Genomic DNA, 19195 nt, shown 5'->3' on the forward strand with positions numbered 1-19195 from the left:
TCTGAACTCTGAAGCACTTCTGCTCCAAGTATTTCAGCTCAAGGAAAGTCAACCTGTACTTAGTTGTTGCCCCTAGGGGAAATGCAGGGTTAGACTCTAATAGGACGGTTACACTTTCATCAATTAATATAACCTTGTTTTATGTTTCTGTTAAGACACCTTGTTAAACATATAGTATTAATACTGAACTCACAGCCAACAGCACTAAGTCATATAGCTCATGCCCAAAACCCACATTTTCTCCACAAGGCGTATCACACCCTTTGGGTGTTCAAGAATACCAGACAGCATTTCCACACTAGGCTCGGGACCCTTTGAAGCAGCAAAAGCAGCTGGGCGTGTCAGTTCATGCCTGCAATCCTAGCACTTTGGGAGACTGAGGTGAGAGGACTGTCTGAGCCCATGCGTTCGAGACCAGCCGGGGCAACTTGGCAAGACCCCGTCTCTACAATAAATAAAAAAATTAGCCGGGCATGGTGGCGTGTGCCTGTAATTCCAGCTATGTGGAAGGCTGAAGTGGAAGGATCACCTGAGCCCAGCGGGTCAAAGTTGTGGTGGCTGTGAGCATGCCACTGCACTCCAGCCTGAGCAAGAGGCTGACTCAAAAAAACCAAAAACAAACAGCAAACGCACCAAAAGCACAAAAATATCAAGAACATGGCACTAAATAGACCGTGAAAGGGACACTTGCTTATGGCATGACTGGGTATACAAGGCAGAGCATCAGTCTCACATGGCAACGTGTGATGTCACGTGGCCCCAACTTGCTGCTGCTCTGGACGTATTTACGAGTGCAGCATGCAGGTTTTAGGGGTTACAAATCCATTTTAGTGAGTAGGCAAATTTGCAAACAGAATCCCTAAATAATGAACATCAACTATGTTCATTTTTCCTAAAACAATACCTGCAAGATCACAAAGGACTATTTCCCAGGTTTGCTGGTTCCGCCATTGTCTAGGAAAACAAAGACATTTCAAGAACAAATGAACATGCTTATCTTCATATCCCATGACCAACTACCCAGCCTGTGCAAACCGTCTGGTGACTTTGGAACTTGTGTGGGAGATTGAACAGATTCAGCTTTTCAAATGTCTCAAACTGGTCTGTTTCTTTAAAACCTCAAAATTCAAACCATCTTTGTCAAAATTCTGAAAAATACGGTCTATCTTCCCTGCCTTCCTAAAGCAATGAGGTCTCTCTCGGACTCAAAAGACATTGTGGAAATGAAGCCTTAGAAGATAGAATAGGCCTATGATCAAGCCAAATACAAAATAACCAGAATGGGAGGGCTGTCACTGTCTCAAGTTAGGGTTTTATTGTACTTATTTAATCCCAAAGGCAATAGAGCTGTTTGTTACTTAGAATGGTATAACATGTGCAACCTAGAAAGTGAAGCCTGGCCATGTGTGGTGGCTCCACCTGTAATCCCAGTACTTTGGGAGGTTGAGCTGAGAGGATTGCCTGGGCCCAGGGGTTCGAGACCAGCCTGGGCAACCTGAAGAGACCTCGTCTATACAATAAATCTAAAAATAAGCTGGGTGTGGTAATGCACGCCTACAGATCCAGCTACTTGAAAGGTTGAGGTGGAAGGATTACCTAAGCCCAGCAGGTCAAGGCTGCGGTGGCCGAGTGTGCCACTGCCCTCCACCTAGGTAACGAAGTGACTCTGACTCAAAAAAAAAAAAAAAAAAGCGAAACCTGGCATTAGTACCCAGAGAATGGGATGGAGATTAAAAGAGCCTATGTTCTCCAATGTACAGGTTGCCTGGGATGGGATTTATGCGATATCTTGGGCCCCAAGCCAGATTTCAAATTCCAACTTCTGAATGAACAGCAGAACCCCACTATCACCACCTTTGGGTGATAAGGTATTATACTGAAATTAAGTCACAATCATTCACCTAATAAAGACCTTTAAAATGAATAACTTAAGCCAGGCTCGGTGGCTCAGCCTGTAATCCCACACCTTTGGGAGGCTGAGGTGCGGATTGCCTGAGCCTGTGGGTTCAAGACCCACCTGGGCAACTTGGCAAGACCTCATCTCTACAATAAATCAAAAAAATTAGCCAGCGTGGTAGCGTGCGCCTGTAGTTCCAGCTACTCGGAAGGCTGAGGTGGAAGTATTGCCAGAGCCCAGCAGGTCGAGGCTGTGGTGGCCGGAAGTGGCCACTGCACTCCAGTCTTGGCAACAGGGTGAGACTCCAACTCAAAAAAAAAAAAAAAAGAGTACCTTAATCAATATTAAAATCATAAAGTCTATAAATATCCTCAACACCCTCTTCTCCAAAGAAGAGTAGCTGCTGTTAGTTTTATACTATATAAAAGTTGGTTTAAGCTAACAACCTTTTAGCCTAGAAACCTCAATATAGTCATAAACTGACATAATTTCAAAACTTGAGCAGTATCAGTTTTGTTTTTCTAGATAAACTGAAATTCATAAAATTCAAGACAAATGGTCTTGTGCTGTCCATGTGAAAACCCAAACACTCTTGAACTTTTAATTGTACATTTTTTCATGGAATCAGATTCTGCCAACTACTTCCAGCTCAGTACCCTTAGGACATTATCTACTTATGCATGTCAACTACAAAGAAAATTGAAATTAAAAAAAAAGCAAAACCATGCACTGTTTAAGGAATTTTTATTAAAGCAAGAATTTTATAATCCAAATTACGTTTCCTTGCTCAGTTATCAATTCTGTTACTTAAAACAAAATTGACATTCTGAGCTATTCCACAGTAAAGAATTACAAAATTAAAGAAAGGAATGCTTTAAATTTTTGTACTTTGCTGAAAATTCTTTTTCCCAGGGTCTATAAAACATTAATTTGTTTTTATATTTTACTATTTTTTTGTGGTTTTTTTGTTTGTTTTTAAAATCAATAAGTAATCTAGGACTAGCATTATGTTTGCTAGACCTGGCATTTGCTCGGTACATAAGGTTCAAAGTTTCCTTTCCTTTTTTTGTTTATTTTATATTTTGCAATGTTTTTTTCCATAATATTTAAGTTTTTCGATGTTTAGATATTTTTCTTCGGTGAAGCATGAGTTTCTTTTCATGGTCCCTGATCAATCTGTAAATGCAGACAAAAAAAAAAAAAAATTAAGACCAATAATGGCACTTGTCCGTAGCAAATAAAAGCCCTTGGGCAAACTGTTCTGCCTGTGTCTGTCAACAGTTTTCTTTTGGAACATAGCTATACCTGTTTATGTGCTGCCTACTGCTGCTTTTACACTATAGCATCAGAGCAAAGAAATCTCAACGGAGACAACATGGCCCCCAAAGGTCAAAATATTTATTATCTGTCCCTTTACAGAAAAGGTCTGCTAGCCCTAGTACTGATCTTAGCTGCACATAGCTGTGTAGCTGAATTATCCTGTTTCTTGGGAGCAATGAAAGGAGTCTGTAGAGGCCAAGGACAACCATGTAGCCACTACCCAATAAGGAAAGGTGTAATTACAAAAGCCATGCATACAAATTATTATATAAAGCCGGGCTCGGTAGCTCAGCCTGTAATCCCGCGCCTTTGGGAGGCTGAGGTGAGTGGCTTGCCTGAGCCAGCAGGTTCGAGACCCGCCTGGGCAGCGAGACCTCATCTCTACAATAAATTAAAAAATCAGCCGGGCGTGGTAGTGTGTGCCTGTTATTCCGGCTACTCGGGAGGCTGAGGCGGAAGGATTGCCAGAGCCCAGCAGGTCGAGGCTGCGGTGGCGGGAGCGGCCACTGCACTCCAGTCTGGGCGACAGAGTGAGATTCCAACTCAAAAAAAAAAAAATCAAATTATTATATAAAATCTATTTCAAGGTGTTGGGATTTAAAAAATTTAAGTCAATACCAGGGTACAAATACTTCTATATTTCCACTTCCCTTTGAAGAATTAGCAATATATTTACAAGAATTGTATAATTAATATTTTTGTATGTTTCAAAGTATGCTCAACAAACTTTTTTTTTTTTTTTAGTCGGAGTCTCACTCTGTCAACCAGACTGGAGCGCAGTGGCCGCTCCCAGCCACCGCAGCCTCGACCTCCTGGGCTCCAGTCATCCTTCCGCCTCAGCCTTCCAAGTAGCCGGAACTACAGGTGCGCACTACCATGCCCGGTTGATTTTTTTTTTTTTTTTATTGTAGAGATGAGGTCTCGCCAAGTTGCCCAGGCGGGTCTTGAACGCACGGGCTCAGGAAATCCACTCACCTCAGCCTCCCAAGGTGCGGGATATTACAGGCTGAGCCACTGAGTCTGTCAACAAACTTTTAAAAGACGAAGAAGGCTGGGCACGACAGCCTGTAATCCCAGCACTTTGGGAGGCCAACGCAGAAAAACTGCTTGAGACCAGGAGTTTAAGACCACCCTCGGCAACATAGTGAGACCTTGCCTCTATAAAAAAATGAGACTAGGATTGGTGGCACATGCCTGTAGGCCTAGCTCTCGGGGTCTAAGGCAGAAGGATCACTTGATCATGCCACTGCACTACAGCCTGCGTGGCAGAGTGAGAGTCTATCTCTTAAACAAACAAAAACCAAAAAAGGCTCCAGACAATAAATCAGAGGAAAAAAACTCACTTTAAACAGTTGGAACACCAGTGGCACTGTTAACTGCTTTCTGGGCAGCCTCTTTAGCTTGGTGGGCTTGTAGTACAGCTACAGCTTCATCGACCTAATAAGAGGGAAACAACAAACTGGCTCAGAAAATGAGTAACTGGGAACAAACAGTTTCAAAGTGACAATATACAAATTCCCAACAAAGATAAGCTTCTTTACTCGGATGAAAAGTACAAAGAATTGTTATTCAAAAAGAAAAATCACAAAACACTGTACAACTCTTTTAGAATTATGAAATTCCCATGTACATTTTACTGTCAAAAAAATTTTAAGAAGTTTCAAATATCAGCAAATATTTCTTCCTTCTCCACTAGAGAAAGCAGCTACAGGTGGGAGTTTGGCTGCTGGATCAAAGATGACTGGATATGAATTCAGGTTCTTCCACTTACTAGCTGTGTAAGCCCACTGGGCTAATTATTCAACTTGTACTTCAGTTTCCCTAGTGGGTAAGATGGGGATAATGGCACCAGACTACTATGCAGATTTACAAAATGCTTAGAACTGTACATGACTTGTATGAAACACTAAGGGAACATTCTGTAAAAAGAACTAAACTCCTATTGTAAGTCCTGGAATACACAGAACAAGAGACAACTAGGTAAAGGATAAGTTTTAATTACCTTTGAACGAAGAGACTCTGGAGACTCAAGCATGTGAAGAAGTTCTGAATTATCAATCTCCAACAACATGCCAGTGATTTTGCCAGCAAGAGTAGGGTGCATGGCTTGAATAAGAGGAAACAGCCGTTCACCTGGAAACAAAACACCAAAAAACTTCTTTAACCAAAAAATGTTTAGTGGCATGTACCCCATTACATTGGGGTTTAGGAACCATACTTCTGTATGCAACATAAATGCTAACACATAATCCACCATTTCCTATCTTTCATAGGAAGAAAAGAGTAAGATGCCTAGCAAGGCAATTAATCCTCAACGTTATCAGCTTGCCAATTAAACAATGTTACTATTAGGTTGTCAAATCTGTGCTTAGGTAAAGTCAACAGTTGTCCATGGTAAGCAACACCCTATACTACCCTAAACCATTACCAACACAACACGTTTCCTTATTAGCTTCAATTAAGCAGATCAACTGTGCTATCATAAACATTCATTCCAATTCAGATAAATTCCACTGCTCCAGCTGCCATTTTTAGGTGCACAGAGTGTCTAAAGTACACTTTATATTTTCTAGTCTCTTGTAATTGACAAGGTGGTCCAAAGGCACTTACCCAACATTTGCTTTTGCTCTTGAGGAGGGGCAGATGCCAACATGGAAGCAGTCAAAGGTTCCTGACCTTGTACATGAACAGCAGGCTAGACATAAAATGAGAAAATTGTAACTTCAAATTACAGAAGCAAAGGCAAGTACAAAGTCATCAATGGACAATCACTGAACACAAGTTATTTAATGCATTACTATGTTGTGTGAATCTGAAATGCAGGCTAAAGTAGCTACCTATATGCTCAAATATGTACAACCACATTTGATATAATTTCATTTCATAGTTCTATTATGAGCAGTTTTGGTCCTGGGTCAGCAGAAGTCAGCAATCTCACAAGCGAACTAAACTTTTCAACTATATCAAAGAAAACGACCCAAGTAATTCAGAATGTGAACTTCTGGCTGCTTGTCTAATTCCTATGGTATAAGACACAAGATATTTTAAATTACTATCAATTACCAAGGTGTTCCAGATCCCATATCATGTAGCTATTTTCATATCTTCAATTTCAACCAAGGACTGTCATTTTTTATAAAGAAATCACTAACTGCATACCTGCTGCATTGTAACTTGTGGCTGTGCATTAAGATGTTGCTGAGGATTGCGAACTCCCGCGGCATATTTGTACTGTGGAACGGTGCGGACAGCGGGAGTGGCTGCAGCAGCAGCAGCAGCAGGACGTGGACCCATTGTTTGTGTTGATGTGTTAGCTAAAAAGCAGAAACAGCTTTGTATTGCGTTTTTGCCATCTCAAATTGGAGATCAATCCTTAAAGGACGGGTTAAGACTCACCAACACGCTGTGTTGACATGACTCGTGGAACCTGTGAAGAAGCTGGTCTCATAGTACTAAACGGTGGTCTAGGAGCGGCTGGGCGGATAGCACCGGGCATATTTTGGAATGCTGCATTGAAAGATTGGAACATGTATTAACTGGGGAAAGTTGACTTCTGAGTCAGAGTGTTCATGCTGCTTTTTCAGAGCTAAGGTTTGCATAAAAGGCTACATGTGACTAAATATCAACTTTCTATTTTTTTTTTTTTTTTTTGAGTTGGAGTCTCACTGTGTCACCCAGACTGGAGTGCAGTGGCCGCTCCTGGCCACCACAGCCTCGACCTGCTGGGCTCCGGCGATCCTTCCGCCTCAGCCTTCCAAGTAGCTGGAACTACAGGCATGTGCTACCATGCCCAGCTAATTTTTGATTTATTGTAGAGATGAGGTCTCACCAAGTTGCCCAGGCGGGTCTCGAACCCGCAGTCTCAGGCAATCCACTCACCTCAGCCTCCCAAAGGCGTGGGATTATAGGCTGAGCCACCGAGCCTGGCATCAAGACTTTTATATAAAGGAAGATCAAACCAGTGTAGATGTTAGTATCTCATTAAGACAGGAAAGGTAATGCATTTTTAAAAAAAAATGCTGGAATGTCAAAAATAAACACCTATAATCCCTAATTATATTAAAAAAAAAAGTTAATACACCACTGAAACAGGACATCTAATCTGTCTCTTTTTAAATCCAATCCCAATCTTAATTAAAAGAAAAATGGCATGGTGGCATATACCTATAATCCCAGCACTTTGGAAAGCTGAGATGGGAAGACTGCTTGAGACCAGGAATTTAGACCAGCCTGGACAACATAGCAATGATCCTCTCTTTATAAAAATTAAAAAATAAATAAAAGAAAAATAAGACTTACGATGAGGTCTGGCACCCTGAGCAGTCCAGCGAGGACTTGGTCTTAGTTGAGCAATTTGGCTAGGAGGATAGTATGCAGCACGGTTCTGAGTCTAGAAGAAAAGTAGTTATCAACTTTAGAAAAAAAGAAATAATGCAACTATGCTCTTTTTGAAAACATTTACCAAGCCTTCGCACTCTTATGTGTTTTGTCCAACTCAATCATAATTCACATGTGTCTCAAAAGTGTTTCATCTTGGGACTTCATAATTTTGGGGCACAAAACACACCAGAAATGATTCAATATGGAAACCATTCTGATTCCATAAACCTACCTGTGGGATAGCTGCCATGAAGTAACCTGAAGGAGGTGCTGGCTGGTAGGGGTTGATGACAGGGTTGGGCACAGCTCGTACACTTGCCATTCTCTGCATATACTGGTTAGTGAGGTGAGCCTGGCGCTCTTCTTTGCGCTGAGCTAAAGCTACATACAATGGCTTGGTGGCCACAATTCTACCGTTCATTTCTGTAACTGCTTTAGTGGCTTCTTCTGGGGAGGAGAAACATACAAAACCAAATCCTTTGCTGCGACCACCCTCCATCATAACCTATCAAAAGAAAAAATATTGAAGTCAGCACCCTGATAGAATGAGGCAAAAAAAAAAAAAAAAATCGCCATTTAGAGTCAACAACAGTCACTCAATCAAATAACAAACCTTGCTAATGCTGTAATCATCTTGTATTCACCTCATGAGTTCACAATCTTTGCTCATACCCAAATACTGAGGGCAAGCTACACACAGGCATCATCCTAGCCAAGTCAGAGCTGAAAAAGGGGTGGAGGCACCACAGTGCTCGTTCCAGATTCAGAGATTTGATTAGATTTTCAATCTTTAATCAGCACTACTGGAAACAACTCAAATTAAATTTTGATTATTTTAACAATTCATTTTCACAAGATGCTTTACTACTCTTGAGAAAAGAAGTTGAATCCTACAATATCCACACTGTATTGAAGTTTCACATTCAAGAGCAGAGTTCATAAATTATTATGGGATAAACAACACTCAAAGAGGAAGCTTCTAAAATTGACTGTAAAAATTTTTTTAGATGAGCAATGAAGATATGCAAACAAACCCCTCACTAGACGCCTGATATAAAAATAAAATGTTTAAATTAACAGTATGTTAGTGGCACAGGAACAATCAAATAGTAATAAAATAGAGTCCAGAAACAGCCATACAATTATGGAAACTTAGTATGTTAAGTTATGAACATTTTTAAATGGCGGGGAAAAGAACTTTGGACTCCTCTCTACATGACACACTGGAACAGATGAAAAAAATTACGTTATAGCTTTTTTTTTTTTTTTTTAAAGAACCTAGGTCTTGCTGTATTGCCTAGGCTGGTCTTGAACTCCTGCACCCATGGACTCAAGCAATCCTCTCACCTTAGCCTCCCAAAGTGCTGAGATTACAGGTGTGAGCCACCATGCCCAGTCAAGCTAGAGCTCTTATTCACATCTCATTGAAAATTCTAAAGTGCCAAGTAGATGCTGAATCTGAACATGTAAAAATATAGAGAAACTCCTTCAAAGATGACACAAAATCCCAAGTCTTACATAATGTCTGTAAGTCAAAGACCAAGAAAAAATATTCGCAATATAAAACAAATGCTCCCTAAACCAACACAGACAGACCACTGAATTAAAAATAAACAAATAAACATGAAACTAATAGACACATGAAAGCATATCACTAAGTTAAAAAAAATTTGGAAAGATGAGATACTACTTTCTACCTAATTGACAAATCTGTAAGACCAGTAGAAATTTGTTCATCCTTTTGGGAAAATTTGGTTGTTTCAATTTTAAATATATATTACCACTAACCAGCAACTCCACATCTAGAGATTTAGGTGCAAGATTGTAAACAAAGGGTTTAACAATGGAAACAGGCAAAGCAACCTATACGTTCACTAATACAGGTACAGTAAATTGTGGTACATCTATGCTACAAATATTTGGCCTTCAGCAAAAAGGAAAGAAAATATTAGAAATATAAATATGTACCTAGATCTACCATTAAGTGAAAAGGCTGATCACAGAATGTGTAGCATGACCTCATCTTCTAAAAACTGTTTTCAGTTTGAACAGTAAGGAAAATGATCTGGAAGGATACCCAAACTGCAAGAGCCTGAGACTGGAAAGGGGGATGGAGGGAGTCATATTTTACCTTTTACCCTTTTAGCTTGTTTGATAAATCTGTTTTTTCAGCAAGCATTATTAAATTAACATAATGACCTCTTCCTCCAGAATAAATTCTTGCTAACCTTTTCACCTCCCTGCAAATAGTGAGTGATATATAATCCACAAGGGATTCTTTAAAAAGACCTAATAAAGATTCTCCTTTGAAAAACATGCATGCTTCCTACATTCTATACTGATGATGCACAATACTCAATTTAAACAATATTCAGGGAACACACTGAAGATAAGGACATTCAGGAATAGATTCAATCACATTTCAGGTACTCTTAGAAAAGCACAGGCTGAAAGACAAGGCAGCCCAGGCACTTGCATCTTTCCTTGTACGCATCCACCTTGCTCCTAACACGTCCTCACTTCACAGAAGTTCCCTTGGGATGCTAGGAAAGGCTGAGTAGAGAGATCAGTCACAGAGTCATTGCAGCTGTCCCCAACCAAGTAAAAGTACATATGCACACAATTTTGCATAAAGAGGGGTTCTTGGACCATAGACACTGGACAAAAACAAATGGAACAGGATTTGGACTAAAATACTACTACTGTTTCTTCATCTCTGACTACAAGTAAAAGGAAATGCGATCTGCATTTTCTTTGGGGGAACACACATGGGTCTGACTACTCAGAAGGGATTGTGTAAATAAACACGCTAGCTGGGCGTGGCAGCATGCGCCCGTAGTTCTAGCTACTTGGAAAGCTGAGACAGAAGGATCGCTGGAGCCCAGCAGGTCGAGGACGCAGTGGCCAGGAGCGGCCACTGCATTCCAGTCTGGGTGACAGAGTGAGACTCCAACTCAAAAAAAATAAAATAAAAACAAACAAATAAATTAATTAATTAACGCACTAATAAGTGTATCAATGTGAAATTTATATGTAGCCACATGCATGGATTTTCCCAAATCTCAAATTAAAAAAGCACCATATGCTTTTACCTTTGCACTAGTGATTGTACCAAACGGAGAAAACTCTTTCCGGAGACGTTCATCATCAATACCATCATCAAGATTTTTCACATAAAGGTTAACACCCTAAAAAGAATAAAAAAACAAACGAAAACACACTATAGGAAAAGAAAAAAGAAAACCATGATGGTACCCAGACACACCTATTATTTTAGCCCATGCTGCTTCTCCTATCCCCCTCTCAAGCCCTTCAGTTACCTGGCAGTAACTGAAATGAATGTAAAATAGGTTTCCTCATCCCTGTCTTATTTTGCTGTTCAAGTAAAAATGAACCTGGTATCTGGTGATCCTATCTTGCTTCATCTGCTCAAATTTGCGCTTGAGTTCCGTCTGCCGTTCCACTTTTTTCTGAGCTCGGCCAACATAAATCTGTTTTCCATTGAGCTCCTTTCCATTCATCTCATCCACAGCCTTTCAAAAATCACAAAATTTTCAATTAATAATTTGTAACGCAGGAGTTTATTTAACAATAAGAAAAATTTGTTAAGTCACAAAAACTGAAAATATACCATCCATCCCACCATCTCAAGGTTCTCAATTTATACTCTCAAAGATAATGCCTCAAATGCAAATACTTGAGAATACAAGGTACATGTAAAAGTCATTGGTATGCATTTCAACACAACTCAACTGGATATTCCTTCCCTTCTTCCTGTCAATTACCAAAAAAAAAAAAAAAAAGACCACATTGCACTTAAACAGTATATTTAAGTCTTACTTTCTGTGCATCTTCGTGCCTTTCAAAGCTTACAAATCCAAATCCTTTGGATTTCCCACTTTCATCAGTCATTACTTTAACGCTTAAGGCAGGTCCTGAAACATTTAAAAATTTTTCAAGAAATCAAAGATAGCCCATACAACAATTAATTCATATACTTCAACACATACAAACAAAGCCATGAAAAAATATGGGATTTTAAAAAGTCCAATCCCACACACGGTAAGTTAAAAAACAATTTGAAGACTCCAGAAATTCATATTCCCTCCAAGTCTCCCAGGACCCAGGTACTTATTTTTCTATTCAGACCCTTTATCACTAGAGGAAAGTAAATACTTTCTGTTCCCTATAACATTCCTCCTTCCATTTAAGGAGGTGTTGCTTTACATGACTGAAAATTTTATTCTCATTTCTGGCACAGAAGAGTTGCATTTTTTACTCAATAATTTAATTTTTCTTTATATCCATTAAGAGATAAGCCTTGGCCCACCTGACTTTCAAATAGAAAGCGGAAAGAATAATGATATGCAGTTGAACCCTTTGGTAAGGCATATAGGCTAATCACCCGGAGGAAGCATGTTTTTGAAGAAATTCCCCCCCCACCAGTGGAAGAAGGCACGTAACCAAGGTAGGCGATATCTCAGGCAAGTGGGAGCAGAAAAAGCTAAAAAGATCACATTTTATCAGAGAATCTGCAAGACGTATGAGTACAGGGAAGCCTTTCCTTTGAAAGTGCCTCTGTCCTAAGCCCATACGCCAAACTCTGCTATGTAAAACAAATCAAGAAAATACCCTGACATAATTTGTGTTTTGGAGGTCAACTAAGCTGCCCATTTGGGATTAGTGGCTAACAACTTCCAACTTCTCATTAAAAGACATTAAGAACCAAGACGATTGAAAAGAGGCAGTCACTAGACAGTCTGTCACTTACTTTCTGACACCTTATGTATTTCCTTTGCACAAAATGATAAAAGCAAAGAATGGGGACAAGCAAATCATCTGCAAACGTACACTTAAAAAGTTCATTTTCTCATCTCTTACCTCCCTACCTAAAGTAATGCTGGTTTACATTTCGTTAGTTTCAAGCTTTGATGAAGCTACTTTTAAATGTAAGAAAAAAGTATTTTAAGATCCCACAGATTCAGAAGTTTATTCCAAGGAGCTATCACTGGAAAAATCTGAATTTTTGGCTTCATCTCTGAAAAACATTGTTTTAAACTGCTCAAACACGTTACTGAGACTGACCAGCTCTACTGGCCTGTAACTAGTGAATGTGTTCCTCTCTAAGTTGGCTATGTCAAATGCATGCCTCCGATGAAATGGGACCTAGAAGTGCACAGATCTTAAAGCAGTAAAACCTTTTAAAATCTGTCCTAATTACTTGGTCATACCTTATTGTGCTAATCTAATGCTATTAACCTTTGAACTGGATAGAATTCTATTTATATACTACTTTGTAATGTAACGGTCAATTAATCCAAAATACCTACAAATATTAAGTATGAGATGAGTATGTAAGCCTCATCTGATTACTTTATTAGCCAAAATTAACAATAAGAAATTATTCAGAACTTCGAGTGTAAAAATTTAATTCAGACACATTACCAAACTTGCCAAAGAGATCCTTCAGGCGCTCATCATCCATGTCTTCTCCAAAATTCTTGATGTAAACATTGGTGAACTCTTTTGCCCTAGCTCCAAGCTCAGCTTCCCGTTCTTTACGAGACTTAAATCGTCCAACAAATCTAAGGAAATACATGAGAACTAGAACATTAGGCTCCATTTTTAAACATTCAGATTAATTAAGCCTGTGGTTGGTTGTATAATTGCTACTGAAAGTTTTCAGAACCTCTAGCACTATAAAGTAGAAATAACATCGTAACTGAAGATACGAAGACATGAGATAAATAAACCTAACTACAATCACAAAAAGAAACTTCTCTTAACACACTTTTCTCTAGCTAACAAATGGTTAATGGAAGCATGTCTATCAGTACAACCTAGTGGGTACCTACCATGCTTATGGAAAGATCTCTCAACAAAAGTTTTCATTGTTGCCATTTCAGAGCATCCTTGCACTTTCTCTGCAGTTCCCAAAATAAAATTTTAAACTTCCCAACCCTGTATTCTAAAACACAACAGCCTGGCATTACTGCAGAATTTTCAGCAAAATGGACTTTTTTTTGAGTCAGGGTCTCACTTTGTCATCCAGGCTGGATCATGCCTCACTGCAGCCTAGACCTCCTGTGCTCGGGCAATCTCCCCATGCTCCAGTCTCCTGAGAGACTACAGGCTGTGCCACCATACTTGCTAATTTTTCTTTTGTAAAGATGAGGTCTCACTGTGTTGCTCATGCTGGCCTCAAGCAATCCTCTTACTCTGACCTCCCAAAGGCTATGATTACAGGCGTGAGCCACTGTGTCTGGCCAAAAATTACTTTAAAAAACTTAATTTTTCTTTAAGGAAAAACCATCTCCTATCATTCCACCCAAATTATGACTTTTCATATAAGCCTATATAGGTATTTATCTTTTTGCTTTATCGTTTCAAGAACATTCATTGATGAGTTTCCTTGATTTCTTTATTCCCCCATAAATTATAGTGGGGCTTCTTCATATTAGCTTCACCAATGTTTTCAATGAGAGTATATTTCACTGTAGACATCACTTTCTGCTTTGTAAAATAATGTTGCAACTCTTTTCTTTCTTTTCTTTTTCTTTTTTTTTAAGAGATGGGATCTTAGGTGGGCATGGTGGCGCATGCTTGTGATTCCAGCTACTCGGAAGGCTGAGGTGAGGTGAAGGATCGCCTGAGCTCAGCACCTAGAGGCTGCGGTGGCTGTGAGCATGCCACTGTACTCCAGCCTGGGCAACAGAGTGAGATTAACAAATAAATGAATGAATGAATGACTAGGGCCTCAAATTCCTGGGCTCAAGCAATTCTTCTGCCTCAGCCTCCTAGTAGTTGGGCATAGAGGGGCCACAACGTTGCATATGGCAATGCCACAACTTTATGAATGACACTGTATTTGTTTTTAGGATAGACTTAAAGAAATCATTAAAGATTATTTAAATATAGTCAAACTATTTTCCACAACGGTTATATCACTGTTACACACAAAATAGCAGTAAAAGTTTATCTGGATCCTCCCACTGTTGGGCTTTACCCCCCCCACCAAAGCATTGCTGGCAGGCATTACATTTGTGAGCACTAACAATGATGACTGTCTCTCATTTAAATATGTACTATCTCGGTTGGGTACAGTGGCTCAGGCCTGTAACTCCAGTACTTTCAGAGGCAGAGGCAGGAGGATCGCTTGAACCCAGGAGTTTGAGACCAGCCTAAGCAACAAAGCGAAACCCCAGCATCTATAAAAAGTAAAAAAAATTAGCCGGGTGTTGTGGCACATGCCTGGTGTCCCAGCTACTTTGGAGGCTGAGGCAGGAGGATTGCTTGAGCCATGGTCTACATGCCACTGCACTACAGCCTGGGAGTAGGCCCTGGTTTAAAAAAAAGGGGGGGGGGGACTATTTCTAAGAGTCAGCCTCGGTAAGCATGGTTCATCACTGGCTTTCTTATAAAGTTGTATGGGTTCTTTACACATTGCAAAGTCTTTCCTAATCATGAAACTTGACAAATACCATGCCATTTGACGCAGGGATTTACACATCAAAGATATCTTTAAAAAGCAATCTTGTAAGAACATCCAAACCCATACTGCACACCACCTATGCCATTTACACAACAACAAGAATTTACAGATCATTGACAATAGGACCTACAGCTGAATTTGCTCCGAGTAGTTAAGAAAAATCTACTGGCATTGAGGACAAAATTAACATTTGCCAATCCTTTGATAAATCATAAAATCTGTATTTTGATAATCACTGAAACAGCCTAGTACAATAGGTTTTATAAGTGCCATTAGTTTTAAAACACGTACATTTCAAGGAAAATTAAGTGTATTTCAGGACAGATTGATCACAAAACTGGATTTAATTCTTTATTTTTTACTCCCATCAAAAAATTACAGAATTATCAGCAGTATGGCCACTTTAAGAGTGGGCTCTGAATTCAGACTACTGGGTGTGTGTCCCAGCTTATCTGTCCTAACAGTATGTAAAAGCAAATTATTTTATTTAACTAGTACCTCAGGAGTTATGAAGTTTTAAACCTTGCTTTATTTAAACCTTATTTACCTATTTTTTTCTCCTGTTTTTCCTTTTGGTTTGAATGTTAACCAACTATATTATGTAGAGAAAATGTAATTATAAAATCAAGATTAGTTTATTAACTTCTCTTCTAATTTTATCTATTAAAAATGTATTAACTTTTAAAACGAATGGATTTGGAAGTGTTAATGAGATTCAAGATATGATTAACTAAATATTTATACTTACACTTTACGATCATTTAGGAGCATCCCATTCATTTTTTCAATAGCTCTTTCAGCTGCTTCCTGTGTTTCAAAGTGTACAAATCCATAGCCCTTAGAACCATTTTCATCACAAACCACCTAGGGGGAAAAAGTATACCCATTTTGCTTTATTCACGATTGACTAACATCTTTCCAGTGTTCAGAGAAAATCTATTAGCCACCTAACCGGAATATTTGCAAAATTAAAATATCCATTAACAAATAGCAGTTCCTATTTCACTCAAGCACTAAACTATAAGCTAAAAAATCTAAGTAGGGTTGGTTACCCATCACATTTTGCTTACCTTACATGAAAGAATGTTACCAAAAGCAGAAAATGTATCATACAGTGCTTTATTATCAATGGATTTGTCCAGGTTTTTAATGAATATGTTGCCTACTCCACTTTTGCGAAGTGATGGATCACGCTGAGACCACATGATGCGTACTGGCTTGCCCTTTATAACATCAAAATTCATGGTGTCCAAAGCACGCTCCGCTGTAGGAAAGATATTTGGAGTGAATATGACTTCACAATTTATACCGGCCACTGAAAATTACATAAACATGATGAGGGGAGTGGGTGGGCACATGGTCTCACAGCTGAACTCTTCCTCTTTGAGTTCCAAGATGGCTGGACCTTTCAAACATCACATACTAGTCTAGATCTAAACTGTACAGTGCAAGAAGAGAAGGCAAGTATCAGAAATCCCAAATTTCCCATAAATAAAAGGAGGGCATATTGCTGATAATGAAATCCTGAAATTATCTCTTCCTTAATTGTCATTAAATTCAAAAGCACCTCTTTTATTCCTAGTCAATATAAACCAAGCTTCTTTCAAATATAACCTGTTTAATGAGCAATATAAGACTTTCACAATAGATTATCCACAGGCTGAAAGTAGTTTATGAATGTAAGCTTTTTAACTTCTTGACAACTTTGCTAAAATTGGTACTGGCATTGCTTTCACTAACAATATTACACAAAAACTGTCTAGTTCCTAAAAAATGAAAATGCCTATTTTATTGGGGGAGATTTCCGGGATTCATGGCAAAATTTCCTATTACCATATAAAAAATTAATCTAGACCAAAATCTGAAACATGCCTTCTAATAGTGGTGTAATTGGACATACTTAGTTGCACGATCACAGAATTTTTAAAATACCAGGCAAGCAATATTCACAGCTCACTTTTAATGCTTCCTTGACACACAAACTCAATTTTATCTTATGTCACTGATTTACTTAACTGACAATTTAATCAAAGTTATTTCCTGAACTGTGCTAGAAAATTTCAAAATCTACCCTACAATTAATTTCAGAATCTATGAAGAACTGAATTATGTGTACTGGTACTATTAAAGAAGTGACAACTCTCAATGAAAAACTTTATCCTTAAGCAAAAAGACTAGTCCCTAAAGAGGTTTAGAGTCCATTTGAAGTCCCGAAACAATTTCCATGCCAATGTAACTATAAAGCTATTGACAGGACAAATTTTCCGGCCACTTCTTTTTATAAATGAAAGTTCCAGTTTCTAGAATATAGTGATAATCAGCTGTCAGCTCAATATCATGACCACACCTACTCAGCTCCCCTCTTTTTTTTGCTGACTTTGCTTGAGCTTCTTTTCAATGAGTCACCTCTATTAAATTCAATACTAGTCACTTTTAGAAGTTATTTCACAAGTCCACCAGCAAAGTAGTAAGTTTCTAAAAAAGAAGCCCACCGGGAAAAAAAAATTTGAAAAGACGCAAATTATACCTACAAAAGACAGTTACATAGAAGGTGGGAAAATGCTATCGCCTTTTGGGCAGTTACGGTATTGGTCTACTCATAGAGACTGATAATATATACTGTGTACTGTAACCATGGCAACCTGAAGTTCAACTTTTCAAATCCCAAGACATTCAAAAAAAATTGTTTTAACATTTTCAAGTTACCATTTTACAATCTCTAGAATCCATGCAAGCTATTCTCTACCAAATCTTTATTCAGACTGTGATTACTTGCTCCAAAGTCATCTGCCCCAATCTGACATCCAGTGGTACATCTTGCCTAGAGTTAAGAACTGTTATAAAGTGATCCTAGGGTTACTGCTTACAGAGCAAAAGGGCAGGAAATCTGTAGTGCAGTTTTACAACTTCTGGCTATATCACTCAATGTTCTGCTTACCCCAAATCTTGGTATCAACTTTACCTAATGAAAAGCTGATCATTATCCTAAGATCTACTCAATGAACTTAATTAAAGTTTAAATTCCATTCTTAAGTCCTCTTCTACTAAAATAAAAATGAATTTCTTACATGTTAGAATATGACATGTATTAAAACAACCCGTTAAAGGACAAATTTGGGCCACGTTATTAGTGAAGCTGGCTTCTCAGGTCAATTGATCCAGAAATAAGAAAAAATGCTAGCAATTTATCAGGCCAGAGATCTTATCTGTTTCCCAAATTCTGTTTCTATGAACTGTTTAACTTCAAAATAAAATCACAGATTAGCTGCACTTTCCCTCATGATTATGAAGCTCAATTTAATCTCGGTAAATTTGTACTCAACCATTCCTCAAAATCTGTTAGTGTTATGGACAACTTTTAAAATCAGAGAAACGAACTATTGGATGATATAAATAAAAATAATGGTCTAGTCGAGATTACACTAACACACAACATTTTACAGCCAAAACTGATAAATATATTTTAAAGAAAAACACTCTCTAAACCACAGTAGTTATTTCAGGTGACAAACATACTAAACAAATTCCCAGCATTTCGTGAAAACTAAGAGGGTCTCGTCTGATTAAACTGATCTAAGCTGCTTCAGCTAACTGGCCTTCAAAAGTGGTCTTCCTCCACATCCCCTCCTCCCACCCTGCTGTTAATGGAAGAAAAATGCTCGACGGAGGGGAAACCCCAAATGTACGGCTCACTGGTACACAGAGCCATCAGTCATCGATGAGTTATTAAGAGTGGAATTCCCCGCCCGAGGACCACCGCCGAACACCACCGAAATAACTTTATTCTAAGGCCTCGTGGGTCCCCCAGGCGATTGGGCCAGTAGCAGGAACAGGCCTCGGGCCTGTGAGGTTACAGGGTTCAACACGTGGTATTTTTCGAGCACGGAATCGCACTTCCTCCCCGGGCTGGGCGCCGGCAGGAGCCCGGGTGGTGGCAGCGCCTCCACCTACCACCGGGAAGGGGCTCAGACTCCACGCCCCGGAGCCCCGCGGCGCCTGGCGGGAGTGCCGTGGGAGAACCGAACCTCACCCACCCTCCCGGCGCGTCATCATCCTAAAGTTTGAGAGCGGCTGAGGCCGAGAAAATGGTCGCTAAGGAGGAAGTG

At 39.2% G+C, this 19195-nt stretch overlaps 1 protein-coding gene across 5 annotated transcripts in view; it reads right to left on the reverse strand.

Annotated features, from left to right (window-relative positions):
- Positions 1-2624: 2624 nt before the first annotated feature.
- The window catches only part of PABPC1 (poly(A) binding protein cytoplasmic 1), an 18200-nt gene continuing 1629 nt past the window's right edge, over positions 2625-19195 (reverse strand). For 2 of the 5 annotated variants that reach the window (XM_021712844.1, XM_021712847.1), the window contains 14 exons: positions 16160-16353; positions 15838-15953; positions 13043-13182; positions 11438-11532; positions 10993-11130; positions 10690-10785; positions 7830-8102; positions 7517-7607; positions 6614-6724; positions 6377-6531; positions 5828-5912; positions 5220-5350; positions 4561-4654; positions 2625-3073 (listed from right to left, as the gene is read on the reverse strand). In XM_021712844.1, coding sequence (XP_021568519.1) covers positions 4562-4654; positions 5220-5350; positions 5828-5912; positions 6377-6531; positions 6614-6724; positions 7517-7607; positions 7830-8102; positions 10690-10785; positions 10993-11130; positions 11438-11532; positions 13043-13182; positions 15838-15953; positions 16160-16353 — 1718 coding nt within the window. In that variant the 3' untranslated portion in view covers positions 2625-3073; position 4561. The remainder of the gene's footprint in view (positions 3074-4560; positions 4655-5219; positions 5351-5827; positions 5913-6376; positions 6532-6613; positions 6725-7516; positions 7608-7829; positions 8103-10689; positions 10786-10992; positions 11131-11437; positions 11533-13042; positions 13183-15837; positions 15954-16159; positions 16354-19195) is intronic. The other 3 variants (XR_002482013.1, XM_021712845.1, XM_021712846.1) reach the window with 3 other exon arrangements.

This window comes from Carlito syrichta, unplaced genomic scaffold (assembly GCF_000164805.1).
Source record: "Carlito syrichta isolate Samal-C Ts95f unplaced genomic scaffold, Tarsius_syrichta-2.0.1 Scaffold303668, whole genome shotgun sequence".
Classification (NCBI taxonomy): domain Eukaryota; kingdom Metazoa; phylum Chordata; class Mammalia; order Primates; family Tarsiidae; genus Carlito; species Carlito syrichta.